Here is a 14771-nt window from a genome sequence, read left to right as displayed (position 1 = left end):
TTTCGGTTATCCAATGCAAGCCATTTTGCAGAGTCACCTAAATTAGGTCAGATGCATTTGCCCCTCAAAGCACCTCTATCCTGTAATTGACTACAAAGGGAGTCCGAGGTGAGTAGCTGAGGTGGAGATGATTCCATTAGAGACGTTTGCCTTTGGTCAGAGGAATCATAGTACTTCACCTAAACCTCCCTCATAATTTGAGCGTGTGACTCTGGGGCTATCTGCAACAGACAAAGAGAGCAGTTCACCTCCAGCCATTTTACGTATTTGAAGACTGGAATTGTGCCTCTTCTCAGTCATCTTTTCTCCAGACTAAACAACCCCAAGAAACAGGTCTGAGGAAAGAGGTCTTTTATTACTGCTGGGTGTCAAAAAACCATGCTGACACACCCTTCCAACAATTACCATGCAGTCTTGCTTCCCAGGGTCTTATTTTAAAAACAAGGCTAAATGGGAGAGCCACAATTAGTGGAGAGAGGAAAAGGCAACAGGCAGGCTGAGAAACAGATGTGAATGTGGTTTTGTAGGTGTGGCATGTGTGCCACCGTTCTCATTACTGAAAGTGAGGTGGAGCTGGAGCGGCGAAAGGATCCCAAGATAACCCTGTAAGTGAAGTCCGGGCTGTTCCAGAAAAAGAAGGGCAAAGACAAAGATACAGTGCAGCAGTCAGTACAGCAGTTGGCACTGTGAGCTAGGGAATGTGAGAGGGAGTAATCGAGTTTTGTGGAAGGAAGGGACAGGGAACACTGAAAGCTCAGTGTAGTACTTACTACACTGGAAACTCCTGTTCACATTGCCCTGAATTCCCATTTGACAGGCCAGTTGCCTGGTTTACCTGGAAGGAGAATAAAAAAATTTGTATTTCTTTGTCTGTGTTCCTAGAAAGCTACAAGCGTAGCGATCACCTGGAGCGATTAATGTGTTGCACTTTAAACAGCTTATCCAATAAAATGGAGCACTCTCGTCACACCCAATTACACTTTCTATTATGATTGTATTAGTGTCAGGATGCTCTGACATTGTTCCTGCTGCTATGCTTATTTTGGATAAATTTTGAATGTCCCGTGGGTATTGTTCTTTGTTCTGAAGTAGTTGTTTCTAATCGTTCTTCTGATGTCATGTGCTGCAGTGCTGTGGTTTAAAAAAGAAAAATGACAAGGAAAAAAAGAAAAGCTCCTTAAATAAATGCAACTTTGTTTTTTCTAGGATATCATTCATTGACTTGGCTGGCAGTGAAAGGGCAGCTGATGCCAGAGACTCAGATCGACAAACAAAAATGGAAGGAGCAGAAATAAACCAAAGTCTTTTAGCAGTAAGCTACTAGCATGTCTGGGGAAGGTTTTGTATTAATTATTACCATGTGTTTTAGGACAAAAATGAACCACAGATTAATATATGTATGTATTCCAGGAGGGGAAGAAAAAAACAAGCAAAGTGTGTACCGTTTACTTCATCCCATGCCTGAAAGACAATTATAAGAGGGAAAATATTTCATTATGGAAGTAAAGTCTTTTTAATCCATTCTTACAGCCAGCCAGGTAAACAGAGCATGAGGAATGTTAGCTATAGAATCGCAGAATTGTTTTTGTTTGGAAGAGACCCTTAAGATCTTCAAATCCAACCGTTAAGCTAGCACTGCCAAGTCACCACTGAACCATGCCCCTCAGTGCCACATCTATGTCCTTTAAATACCTCCATGGCAGTGACTCCACCAGTCCCCTGGGCAGCCTGTTTCAGGGCTTGACAACCCTTCTGGGGAAGAAAGTAGTATAACTAGTACAGTATAGTATATTTTATATAGAAAGTTTTGTCCCTTTTACTTCCAGAGAATATTGGGTCAGGATTGCCACATTGCTTTCATCTGTTCCTGCTGTTTATTTTCACCACTTGAACTCAGACTTCTCTTTCAAATCAGGAGTATGCTCAAGAGCATAAAAACTAGCAATTTGTGTGTGGGAAGGAAGGAACAGGAAGAAATGCACTCTTAATGCAAAGTTACGTAAAGAGAGACAAAGAGCAGAGAAATGCCATCTAGGATAAAGCAGAGGTGCCTCTAAGTATAAATGGTGCAGAAGGCTTTGCACCTCCTTTGCACCTCGAATGAACAAAGTTCACTGGTGGCTGAGGGCTTCCCTAACCGAAACTGAACATGATATGCAATCAGTGAGTCAACAGTGCATAAGTCACTGCACACAACCACCTCTCTTAGAGTGCTGTAAACAGGTGGCTTGCTCTGTTTGGGAAGTGTAGAATGTTCTTGTGCACGGAGGCTTTCCTGCTGTGGAACATTAGCATTCATACTGGGAGAGAGCCTGTAAAGTGAATGTGTTCCTTTTCTGAGTACTTGCTGGTGAATAACCGCCTGGCATGGGGAGTCAGGACACGACCAGAAGATATTGCTGAATAGATTGCTGAGAAGTGAGGCTTAGAATAAGCTCATGAGACTCTTTTGAAAGGAACTTTAAAATCAGAGTGTGTATTTTTGGTGTTGTGTGAAGCTGAGTAAATACATAGTCAGTCTACAAGTAGTGACGAATGAACTATAAAAGGCATCTTTGGGCAGGTCTACTTGACCTGCAACCCGTAAAACTGAGCTCTGGTCTCAATGGTCATAATGCTCCTTCCAGGCCTTAAAAGACATGAAGTTTACTGCTAGCTTGAACATTCATTTTGATTTCAAGTAGAAAATACTCAGATACTGATATTATGAGGAGCAGAACAAAAAATTATAATAGTTTGATCTCTTACTTGCTAGAGGTGTGATTTTTAATAAAATGCAGTCAAAGTGAGAAATAAGTGTTGTTTTAAGTGTGTGTTTTCAGAATTCAATAAGGCTTTAAATGCAGAAAAGCTGCTTCATGCTAGTATAACCATGACAATAATGTAATCTGCTTACTTTTCCTTCAATATTTGCTCTAAATTACTTGTCCCGTGGCTATACAGTCAATTTCTGCCAATTTTAGAGAGCATCCAGGCTTGATAGGGAGTGTGATGCTATTGTGCTTATTCCAGTGGAAACATAGCAAAAAAGTGCACCTCTTTGAGTTTGAACATGCCACCTTTTTCCAAGTCTGGTAATAAATCAAGAGGTGTTTCTTCAGGCTACCTCTGTTGATGGTTGTCAACAGTAAGAAGATGTAATGAGTTCTGTGAAAGGCACGGGCCTAGCTAGCTGCTGAGTCTGTTAATTTTAGTGGCAGTTCTGTAGCTCTATCTCCATTCCCTGGGTAGTCTGTTCTTTCATTCTTGGTGTTTTGTGTATAGTTCTTCTTAGCCTGTCAAAGGTCACAGTTCATGTTCTGTTAGCCAGGCTGCGTATTACGACCTTCTGAGCATGGGCTTGAAACTGGACTTGAACCTAGCTCCCTTCCCAGCTAACTGTTTGTTGCTGGTCCATCCTTTGGCTGGGTTTGGCAGGTTGCACTGGTGTGAAGAGAAAATGGCTTGAGATCAGCTGCCTTCTAACCCGTCCCAGTGTACCCAGGCAAAGATGGGACACCTAGACTGCAGACTGCAGTCAGTATGAGGAGGAATATGCACTTAGAGCTTGGGCCGTCTCTGACTAAAGAAAATGAAAATAGTGCCAGGGTAGCATAAGAAATTTGCACTGCTGTTGTCCAAAGCATTGAGGTTTTTTCAGAAGGCGAGGAGCTTCTTTTAGAGGAAAGTAATTTGTAAGAGACGGAAAAGCTCTGTTTTTAGGGTACACTTGCCCTGCAAACTGCAGCACAGCCTGGGACACACGCCATCTGGCTTCAACCTAGTTAGCTATGTACAGGCAGCAGCGGGTCCACAGTGGAGTGGAGCTCTGTGTGTGCTAAACATGTGCTTACCCAGCTGCTCGGGTTTTGTACAGCCCACAAGGCCATCAGGCAGGGCTAGCTGTGCTCTGTGCTGCAGCTCCGCTTGCTCTGAGTGCAGCTAAATCGCTGCCCTAACTGAACTAGCTGAAGCTGGTGGATCGAGGCTGTGGCAGCAGCAAACTCCCCTTGCAAGGGACATCACACAGTAGGATGTGATTTAAAGGTGCGTGAGGGAAATAGTGTATTCGTAGCTTAGGCTTGATGCCAGTGCATGATTGATATGTTTTTCCCTCTCTTTTTATTTTCTTTCTTTTGGTAGCTGAAGGAATGCATCCGGGCATTGGATCAGGAACATGCGCATACTCCTTTCCGGCAAAGCAAATTAACTCAGGTAAAATGAGCAGAAAGGCAACAGCAGAAGTTTCCCTGATGAGGACAAAACAAAAAAGATTTTAAAAATGGTATAATTCAATAACTGCTATTTAACTCTTGGTGAAGAGAGAAATGCGTAACTTTTGCAACCATTTAACTTTAAAGGTAGTCACAGAACTAAGGCGAACCGCCAGGTCCCCCAGTCAGTCCTGGGGTCTGGTGTGGTAAAAACCAAATAAACCAAAAGTAAAACCAAACAAAATCCCAAAATACTGCCTTCCAGACTCATTCAGAGTTACCATCCATCTCCACTCAGTCTGCAACCAATCTTGCATCTTCTGTGCAGTAACAGTCCTGGGACTTCTCATCAACATTCCTGCGCCCTGGTTGTCACATATGCTTTACTCCTCAAAATGTACGGGCAGCCTTGTGGCACCTGGTGCAAGGGCTTGTTCAGAGCCTTGATTAACACTTGTATTCATTTTAAATCATAAACAAAGAATTGCAAGACAAAGTGAGACAAGAGGAAAAGAAAAAAGAGACAGGAACTGTGCATCACCTGACTCATGTTAAACTTGCTCTGTACACATTGCTGATTTAAGGAAATGCAAGGTACATGAATTGCTGAGAATCTTTTTTTTTCCTTCCAATCCTAGGTGCTAAAGGATTCCTTCATTGGCAATTCCAAGACGTGTATGATAGCCAATGTATCACCTAGCCACGTAGCTACCGAGCACACCCTGAACACTTTACGATACGCTGACAGGTAGGTGACGAAACTCAATCTTGCCAAGGTGAAAAACACAAAGAGAAAGGTAATGCATGGTGTTTGTGGTTACATTTTATTTTGGTTGCATTGGAAATCGTGATTTAGACGAGAAATGCAATTTTCACAATCCAGGTAAAACCCTTACCAGTTCCAGCCTTTATGTTTGGTCTTAAAATTCTCTGGGTCTTGTAAATCCGTTCTGATGACAGCTTTTAGTGATGAAAATGTAACTGTAAATATTTTAGTTTTGAAGTTGTGCGTAGAATGTCTGTAAGTCCTTCACCCTCCCTCCTAGGGAGGAGGAGGAGGTAGAATACAGGCTGTGCAGAGCTGGGGTTAAGAGAACAAGAGATGCTTAATGGGAAGAGGAAGAAAGGAAACAGTTGAAGGGATTGGGTGAAACCAATTAAGAAGCTCTTCATAGTTGCACCGCTGAGTCAGATCCAGGACCGCTGTAGCCCATACACATGTCACGTGAGCTAATTAACACCACTGCAAGTACTCCAAAAGCCGTAGCTGGCGTCTCATGGGCCTGTCATGTGCTGTGGAGAGTACTAGCATGTCTTGAGCAAGCACTGTGCCACGCTGCATTATAAAGTATGGAAATACAAACCCCTGACGCTGAAACAGAAGTCATCTTCACTCATTTGACCTGTTAGGAAGCATTTGAATTTCTGCTGTAGACCATTCCAGAAGTTCAGGCATTTTGGCAGTGAGGGTTTGGTGCCTGCGTGGGTCACTGACAATTAAAACAGAAGTAATGACACTGAATTCAGTGTTTAGCCTTAATATGTGAAAGCAGTAGTTTGTTCTGAAGACGCTGTTATTTATCTGACAGCATGACATATTCTAAAGTCAGCCTCTTTTACAGGGTCAAAGAGCTGAAGAAAGGGATTAAATGTTCTACCCCTGTCACAAACAGGCGTCGGACAGCTGGAAATGTATCACCAAAACGTGTCCAAAACTCTCCCTCTTTGCCGCCTGGGGAAAAGAGCTCTCCAAAGAAAGTGAAGCTAGGCCTCCAGCAGCCCTCAAATGCTGCAAATGCAAAACCAAAGGCATGTCCTGCCGCACTCCAGCCAGTGAGTGTCCCTTTTACCTCTACCCCCAAGGGAATCAACAAAGGACATGCCTACAAAGGAAATCCCAGCTCACTGTGGTTCCACCACACTAGTCCACTTAAGGGAGTCCTGCGGATAGCCCATCCCCTGAAGAAAAAAACTGATGATCTGTCCCCCCACTCTGAAAAGAACCCTGCCGTGAAGGATTTCATCATCAAAAATGCTGCCACAGCAGAAACAAAAGAGAGTGGACAGAGAGACAAGCACGTGCAAGACAGACCACCTGTCCAGTGCCTGAAAGTCCAGACAGTGCAGCCTGTTCAGAAACAGCTTGTTTCTAGAGACGATTTCTCCTTTGGAGATGGAAATCTGCCTGCTGACAGCAGACAGGAATGGGAAAACACCTTTTCCAAACAATATGTTGAAACCTGGACAAATCTGCCTCCATTTCAGAAGGAAAGGGAAGAGCATCTACGTCTTTATCACCAGCAGTTTCAGCAGCCACCTATTCTACAGCAAAAATTGAACTATCAGCCTCTTGATAGTCTTTTGACACAATACAAGCACCAGGACATTCAAATGAAACAGGAGCTGAGCCTGACTCCCACAGAAGTACAGAGCAAAGAGGGGATGCAGCTGGAGGATCTGGATGACAGTGATTTCAGTGAAGATTCTTTCTCACCCGTCTGTAGTCAAAAGAGCGTGAAAAGAAGAAACACCAACAAATGCAGTCAGCTTTCATTTTTCCTTCATCAGAGAGAACAAGGAACAGAAGAAGAGCAAAAAGGCCAAAAGCGACAGGATCTGCTTTTTAAATACGCAGTACCCATGCAGGAACACGAAGCAGATGACAGCTGGGATTGTCGTGAGGGCAGCCCAAAGACAGAGGAATCCATTAAACATACAGGCTGCAGCAAAACTCCATCAGACTGGAGCTATGACTTAACTATCGAGACCTCTCCAAGCAATACTGCAGAAAAACCTTACTGCCTGCAGGAAGATCCTGCTCATAACTGGAAGAATGACAACGATTTCCTATCTGATCACAAACAGTACAAACCCAAACAGAGATGTCTCGTTTACGCCGGTGAAGCCACCTTAACTCCAGAAAAGGATGCTTCCAACTCGTATATTTCTCCTGTACTGAAGTCGGGAACTCCAGAGTGTGAAGAGATTGATCTCCAACAGGAAGAGAAGGAAGAATCTGCTTTGGATAGACAGGCTGCCTATGCAGGAGATGTAAAATGGAAAGCTCATATAAACGGAGTTAACCACTGTGGATTTTCCAGCTGTTCCTCACAATTCACTTCTGAGCTAATGGCCCTTCTTGACTACAAGGAAACAACTGATACAGAGGAAGTGTCTCCTAACCAAGAGAAGTCCCCCCTACTAAAGCAGGCATTGGACGGGAAGATACATGGCTCCCAGGAGAGGTTTGAGGAGGACGGCTGGCAGTGTACAAGAAGCAGAGCTCTCACAGACAGCATGCTGGAACTGGGGGAGCAAACGCGTCATGGTGGAAGACACTGCACCCTGCTGCATTCCCCACAAACAGGGGACAAGTGGCTTTCAGCTGCCTGCTGTGATGCGAAGGCATGCTGCTTCCTGCTGGGCTCAGGTTCCTCAAAGCAAGGAGACATTCACGGTTCATTTGTTGGATGTGACCCCACAGAAACATCCGCAGCTGAATCCACGGGCGCCAGTGGAGAGAGGGAGGGTGGTTTGTTTTCCAGTACCTCAACGCACAGCGAATACTCAGGTGGCAGACAGTGTGATGCTGGTGTTAAAGATAACACTGGTAATTCAGGAAAATCCATCTCAAATCAAGGACCTAGTGTTGAGCCAGTGGCTCAGGAAATAAATGCTGATCTACCTGAAAAGAGCTATTTTCTGTCGTGTCTTCTCGGGGCAGGACATAAGGATTACACAGTCCAGCCCCCCTCTCAGGAAAGCAGCCTCCTATTGCAGCCCAAGCCAGGACTGAGGAACGAGGACTTCAGTCGTTCTGAAGACCCAACCAAGCCATCATTCAGCAATGAGGAAACATCGTTGCTAAAAAACAAGTTAATGGAGGACATTTTTACACAGGATACTTCTGCTGCAGATTCAGGTTTTGCAACGAAAGACAATAAGCCGTTAGCACATGCAAAGAGCCCCTCAGGCATGTACAGCAGCAGCTCTCCGAGTGCTACATCAGAGACGGGAAAATGGCAGGGGGAGGCCCTGGAAAAGGCACAGTAAGTCTTGCTCGTCACTGAAGTTTGTCATGAAGCTTAGAAATTCTAGACGTGTGACACATTTGCCTCTATTTGTATATCATACTCATATGTACTTTAAAAACCGATGGGAAATCAATCTGTGAAATAACTACTTAATGAGATTAATGATAATTTATAGTCATTAACTTATAAATACATGATTGCTCATTATTTAGTGATATTTTAAAACCTCACAGGAAGGCAATTATTCTATTAGGGCTTCCTCAGATAATTCTAGAGGAATGAACACCATAACACAAACTGCAGTTCCCCGTAACTAATTGGCTTCCTGTGAGCTCTAAGTACCTAAAATATATCAAACCCTCCCATCAAGAACCTTGTGACAGCTGTTCCACCCCTGTGGAAAGAAAAACAGCTGGAGAGGCTGGCAGTCGCTGAAGACGTGGATGTAAAGCTTCAGAGTACTCCGAGCTGCCACTGCCCCTCACGTGACTGAAAATCGGTTGTTGGCCAGAGCAGCTCGCTCAGAGAGACGAACAGCAGCACTGCCTTTCCGCCCTGCCTGTTTTTCACCAAAATGGCTTACAGCCTCACAGCTGTGAGGCTTTCACCAATTAATTAGACAATTATTTTTGCTCCTAGGTTTCCCCACGGTAGAAAGCAGGGTGTGCCCCTGTGCCGCCTGTGGTAGTGAGAGGCTGTGGTCACTCCTCTCGGAGCAGTCCTGGGTCATCAAGGTTGTCTTTAACCCCGAACGGCGCAGTCCCCTGTGCTTCAAGGAGCACTGCTGTGCACCTTCGGACTGCCAGGGATACAGGCTGGGGCGAGGCTTCCTCCGGGGTGCTCCTCCTCCTTAAAGGCTTATTGAGGCCAGCAGTAATTACAGGTAGCACAGCAGGCTGCCTAACCAGTCATATATTTTATGTTCATTAGACAGGCCGTGATTCGGGCCCGTCAGCAGCAGCTGGATGAAATGGCATCCTTGTGCTTCAGGGAGGACTGCTTAATAAATCAGATGTCAGCCATGGTAAGTGGTGATTTCAGTGCCCACTGAACCTGCATTAATTAATCTTGGAGATCATTAACCTGAATGAGTGATGTGACATTCCTTTCCAGTTCTTCCTCTCATTTGCTGGTGCCTCCTGAGTCCTAGGAGATGCCACGCATTTTCGGTACCTTTTGTGTCTTTGCCAGTCTCCACACTGCAGGTACTGGAGAGAGAAGGAGACTGATGGGCCGACTCTGAACAGCTTGTCTCTGATGAGACAGCTTTCTCTTAACCTTGCGTGAGGTGTGCCAGACCATACCAAACAGGGTGCCTTTCCATGTGACCTTTCTCTCCTTACAGGCCGGAGCATGTAAGTCAGTAGTGCAGAAAACAGCACGCCCTAAAGCATGACACTGGGATGTCGCAGCTGGTGGCCTAGTGCCACGTCACCTCTTCCTTCTGGCGGTCCCTTGCTTACCACACTGCAGACGTGCCAGCCCCTGGCCCCACTGACTCCAGTGCTCTAACCACTGTGCCTTGCATCCTCACAGGCTCTGGACTTTTGTCACCCCGGTGTTTCTCGGCTTAACCTTGTCTCAGATGACAGTAGTGTAGGCTGGACCTAAAGAGCGGCTAGCCAGGCGGTCCTTTGTTGCACCTGGGCAGACGCATGTCACAGCCGTGAGAGACCTCTCATCTCTCACCCAGACTATCAACATTTCCCAGTGAGAACCTCCTGCCTTCCCACTTTCTTTATCTTACCAGTGAAGCCAAGCTTCATTACTGCATTACATTACCAAACCATTTCAATTCCTACCGCAGTTCAGATCTGAAGTACAGCTGCAGGGACTCGTGCCTCGGGGATTTCAGAATGGAGCCACCACCTGGCTTATTTGCTGTGATTTCCAGCTGCATGTGGTGTGTTACCAGGTAGCATACACACAAAGTTCACAAAGCAGCAGAAGAGCCATAAACTGTATTAGTTTTGTGGCAGAGAATGCAGTGATACAGAGCAATCTGTTTTTTTTTTTTTTTTTAAATCTTCTGAGATTGTTCTTTCTAAGTCTGTCGGTCACTGGAGGAAATGAAGTGATACTGAGCATTTGTTTTTTTTTTTTTTTTTAAATCTTCTGAGATTGTTCTTTCTAAGTCTGTCGGTCACTGGACACCAGCCCTTCCTCCCCCACCATTTATTTGCCCCTTGCAGCAAGCAATCATTTTCTGGCTAGCAGAATCATGACAAGCTTGTCTCCCAGCAGTGTGTGAATAACCTACATCCTGTAGTGTTATTTCACCACGTGACCTTTCTTTGGGCAATGAGGTCACAGTGGAGTTCCTGTATATGTTTTTCTCCTTCCACTTTCAGATGGTGGCAGCTTCTCTAGCCACGAAAGCTTGGCCACAGGAGAGACTCCTGCCACGACTGGCCACATACTGAACCAAGCAGTATTTAAAGTGCTCAAGAAAAGTATGCCACAGCAGCTGGGCTGGTCTTCATTACAGCCCTGATGTCCTAGGAAGACAAAGACTCAGCGCACAAGATGGCTGGAGCCATGCCAGATTATTTTTTGAATGATTGATTTTCAAGCGGTGGCAGCTGAAGTCCCTAGCGCTGAGCATGCTGACACCTCCCGGCTTCTTAGGCACTGACTTGTGAACAGAGAGACCAAGCTCTGCTCTCAGCTGGAGGGCAGAGCGAGTCTGAGTGCTGCCTTACTAATACAAGCCCTCCTCAAAAATAACTGCCTCCGCGTCAGTTCTAACCACGGTTTTGTGTCACTTTTTTCCGTGTGGCAGGTTGCTGTGGAAGGTAGAGTTCCCTCAGCTGTGTCCCCTGTGATATTTCTCATGCCAGAGCTAGCAGACCCGTAGCCATGCAGGAGCTGGGCTGGCCCTGTGACCTGATGTGAAATAACCCCTTCTGTCTCCCAAGAGTGGTCAATGAGTGGCCCAGCTCGCCATGTATTTTCATGACTGCTGGGTCCAACACGGGTTGTCAGGAGCAGCGTTCTGTATGTTGTAAAACTGCACGCCAGATGACCAGTCCCTGTACCAAGCCTTGGAAAGGCTAACCCGTGGAGAAGGGCAGTCACAGGTGCTTTATACATTTTTATTTTTAAACCGATGTATTAGCTGTAATTCCACCAGCAGATGAAACTACCAGCCTAAGTGAACCTTGGTACTCAGAGGCGTTGACCTTCGTCTGTGAGGGTCAGGACATTAATAACATTGATTAAATCCGCTACACTGCAGACCAGAAAACAGGCTTTTATGTATTGCTGCGGTGCATAAAATAAGCTGATTTTCTCCAACCTGCTGCTACTGTTGCTCCCTAAACTTTTCCTTCTGCCTTCCTCACCAGGATTTTCAGCATTTTGTGACCGAGCTGGATGAAATTTTGCTGCTGAAGCTGAAGTGTATCCAAATGATGCGAGCACAGCTTCACCTCTGTTCAGCTTCTCAAGGCACCGACATGTCCCTGCAAATGTCTCCACCAGTTTAGACCTTTTTTCTTCCAGAGGCACGGAACAGCTACGTAAACAGCCAGTGTTTTGCTACCCTTGATGCTGCAGAGTGTGGGATGGTAGGGGATAGCTTTTGGTTTGATGTTTGTGATTAGTGTGTATTTTAGATAAGGATGGAGAGAATTCTGAGTAAATGAGAGACAGCTATTTGGCACCACAAGCTTTTGTGTTTCCTTAATACCAGTCCACTATGTTCTTGGGAGTTCACAATTCAGCAGCCTTTAAATAGCTCACCCAGCAGCAGGCAGTCCTGTCCATGGTGTTCACCGCAGCTTCTCGCACATTAAAGGTACTTCTGTATTGCCAAGAAGAATGAAGGGGAAAGAAAAAACAGCTTGAAGGGAGACACAGGTCTGCACAGAAATGCTCAAAAGCTCTCCAGAAAAGCGTGTGCACACAAAAACCAGGAAAGAGAGAGAGGAACCACCACTTGTTAAGTACACTCATGAAACTGGAGCGTAACTAAGTGGAAGTCAAGGCAGGGCAAGGAGTGCTGTCGCTTTCAGAAGGTGCAGGCCATTGTCACGTTTATTCTTTGCTTGGGATGAACACTCCAGAGCGCCTGAAAGAGGTGGCTTAAGTCATGGGTAATGAGTGGTTTCGTAGAGACTTTGTACCAAAGGTTCTTCTAGCGCGTTAATAAGCACGTGGGTTTCATCCTGCTGCCAACAGCAAGGTGTCTGATCTCTCCACTATGGCACCGCTGTGGATTGCTGGTCGTCCAGGTTGACAGAACTGATGTTCCACATCAAAAGAGGGTCTGGCCAGAGGCAGTGGGGTTTCAGAAACTGCCTAGAGTGCTGTTACATGAAGTTGGTGTTTGAATGGAGAACTACAGAACTATCAGCAGGAGCACTGCAAAAACTCTGCTGCTGCGTTCATCACATCTGAACCACAAAACAACTCCACCTGCTGAAGCCACAAGTGCCTTTTAAACATGGTCAGCTGACACCATGCTGTTCCAGCGCTCCCACTCCAAAATTAGGGCTGTCACGCATTCGGCCATCCAAGTGTCTCCTCAGTAATGCCTGCAGTAGCTCGATCAAAGCCAGCTCAGGAGCCAGACATGCCGAGGGTGAGGGAACACTGCTGCCCAGCCAGCTGTGAATTTTACTGCCAGCTTCTTCAGCTTTCCTGAGGAGCCCAGGTCTGGCCGAGCAGCAGTGCAGTAATCACGGTGACACTCCGTGATCTGGGTTGCACATTTGGTGCAAGTACTCCCAGAAATGTCACACAGCGTAGCCCTGGGGAACAGAAGAGCGAGGGGAGCACTGAACAGAAGAAAGTCCTGCGTCAGTGCCCTAACTGCTGGGGCTTTTTTAGCACTGGTTAGTTTCCACCTTGCACTTGAGACTGGATTACTCCGTGGAGCAGAGCGCAGAGTTTCCCCAGGGTCTGAGATTATGGCTCTCGAGAAGGTTACAGGCCAGCAGCAAGTCACACCCAAACCCAGGTCTCCCAGGCCCCTTTTCAGAAGCCTTCCCAGCCTGGAGAAATGAGGCTGCCAGGAGCCAGACTCTGAGAGTCAGCGGTACTTTGGTGTCTGTGCACGGCGAGGGGCAGCGGGGCTGACAGTCACCAGAGAGCTATAAAGCAGCGGGACACCCAGTGTCTTGTTAAACCCATGGAGGGGAGAGCAGGCTCCCCTTTAAACCAAGTGGCTCTTAAAATGTCTCCCCCCACCTCCTGGGGCCAGGGAGAGCTTTCTGTGCTCAAGGTGAGGAGAACACGCGACAGCTCAGTAGTCCTTATACCTTCTGAAAGATGGGAGTGCTGTCTTGGCGAGCATACCCAACGCTGGACTATCAGGAGCTGCCCAGGAGCGCGGCAGCTTCGCTCGGGGCTGAGGAAAAGGCTGAGTGCAGGCTGTGCTCGGGTCACAGGAAAATGAGGTGCCCAGCCAGTAATGCAGTGCTAGGGAGGCAAACTTCCTCCTCACTTACTCTGACATCTAGGCACTGGTTGGTTGTACTTCCAGGGCTTTTTAAAGCAGCTCAGCAAAGCACGTTCACAGGCATTTTCAGTCTCTCACGCAAAGCGGCTATTTCTAAAGCAACACGCAATGCAGAACCATCCGCACATCCACCAGGGCCGTGTGCTCTCAGTATTTTCAGAGGCAGTTGTAACGGGACAGATGAGTGACCAAAAATTTCCTGGAGCAGAGGAGACAGGGGTTAAGTCAGCTACCAGATTTGAGCCACCTGCGAATCCTGTCCAGTCCACCGTGAAAAAGGCAAGTCTGTCTGGCAGATCTGAGCCCCAGCGCAAGTTCCCAGAGCAGGATCTATTCATTTCCTGGAGGAATGGCCAGGAACAACCAATAAACAAAACAACAACAACAACAAAGCAGTTTTCTAAGGTCTGAAAATCTTTTTAAACCGGAGCCGTCCAGCCAGTCCCCAAGACCCATCTTGTTAAGTATTTTATTATTGGTTTGTTCTCAGAGCTTTTTTTTCCCCTGTGGAATGTGGGACTTGACTCAAATCAAAATAAAAATAAATAAAGCAGCCCTAGCTGTGAGAATCCACCCTCCTTGGCAAAAACAGGACTAGGGACATGCTTGAAGTGCTGCACACCCAGGAGATACCAAAACTGAGCTCCTAGAGACTACCAGAGCTGCTGTCAAAAACAATAACTTTTTTCTCCACTCCCGAGGTTACTACCTAGGTGCTGCTTTAATTCTTGCATAAAAATATGCTAAATGAGCATTTTAGAAGTGTCACCCCTTCCTGCTGTTCGATATTGCACTGACGCAATATCGAGCAGTCTTCATTTCAACTTGAGGAACGTATGTGGAAGCGTTGGTCGTTACAGCAGTCTAAGACCCTGGGCACGTGCCATCAGACACATACAGAACCAAACCGGGTTCACTTCTGTATTCAGGTGCAACAAAAACTGTTAATGCTCATGGCAGACGCTTGATGTTTATTTGAATAATTGACATTATTTACAATAAAATTCAACTTACTAGAACTCTGGTAAAATTTGTTTTAAAGTGAACGTGATCAAAACATCTGTTTGACTGCAGCAGATT

General features: G+C 46.1%; 1 protein-coding gene across 1 annotated transcript in view; it reads left to right on the top strand.

Moving 5' to 3' along the window:
* The window catches only part of KIF24 (kinesin family member 24), a 23985-nt gene extending 12270 nt beyond the window's left edge, over positions 1–11715 (top strand). The window contains exons 7-12 of the mRNA XM_010134597.1: positions 1207–1312; positions 4123–4194; positions 4832–4941; positions 5816–8242; positions 9158–9251; positions 11575–11715. Coding sequence (XP_010132899.1) covers positions 1207–1312; positions 4123–4194; positions 4832–4941; positions 5816–8242; positions 9158–9251; positions 11575–11715 — 2950 coding nt within the window. The remainder of the gene's footprint in view (positions 1–1206; positions 1313–4122; positions 4195–4831; positions 4942–5815; positions 8243–9157; positions 9252–11574) is intronic.
* The last annotated feature ends 3056 nt before the right edge of the window (positions 11716–14771 follow it).

The sequence above is a fragment of the Buceros rhinoceros genome, unplaced genomic scaffold (genome assembly GCF_000710305.1).
Source record: "Buceros rhinoceros silvestris isolate BGI_N320 unplaced genomic scaffold, ASM71030v1 scaffold12244, whole genome shotgun sequence".
In the NCBI taxonomy this organism is placed as follows: Eukaryota; Metazoa; Chordata; class Aves; order Bucerotiformes; family Bucerotidae; genus Buceros; species Buceros rhinoceros.
This window is presented reverse-complemented; position numbering and strand designations above follow the sequence as displayed.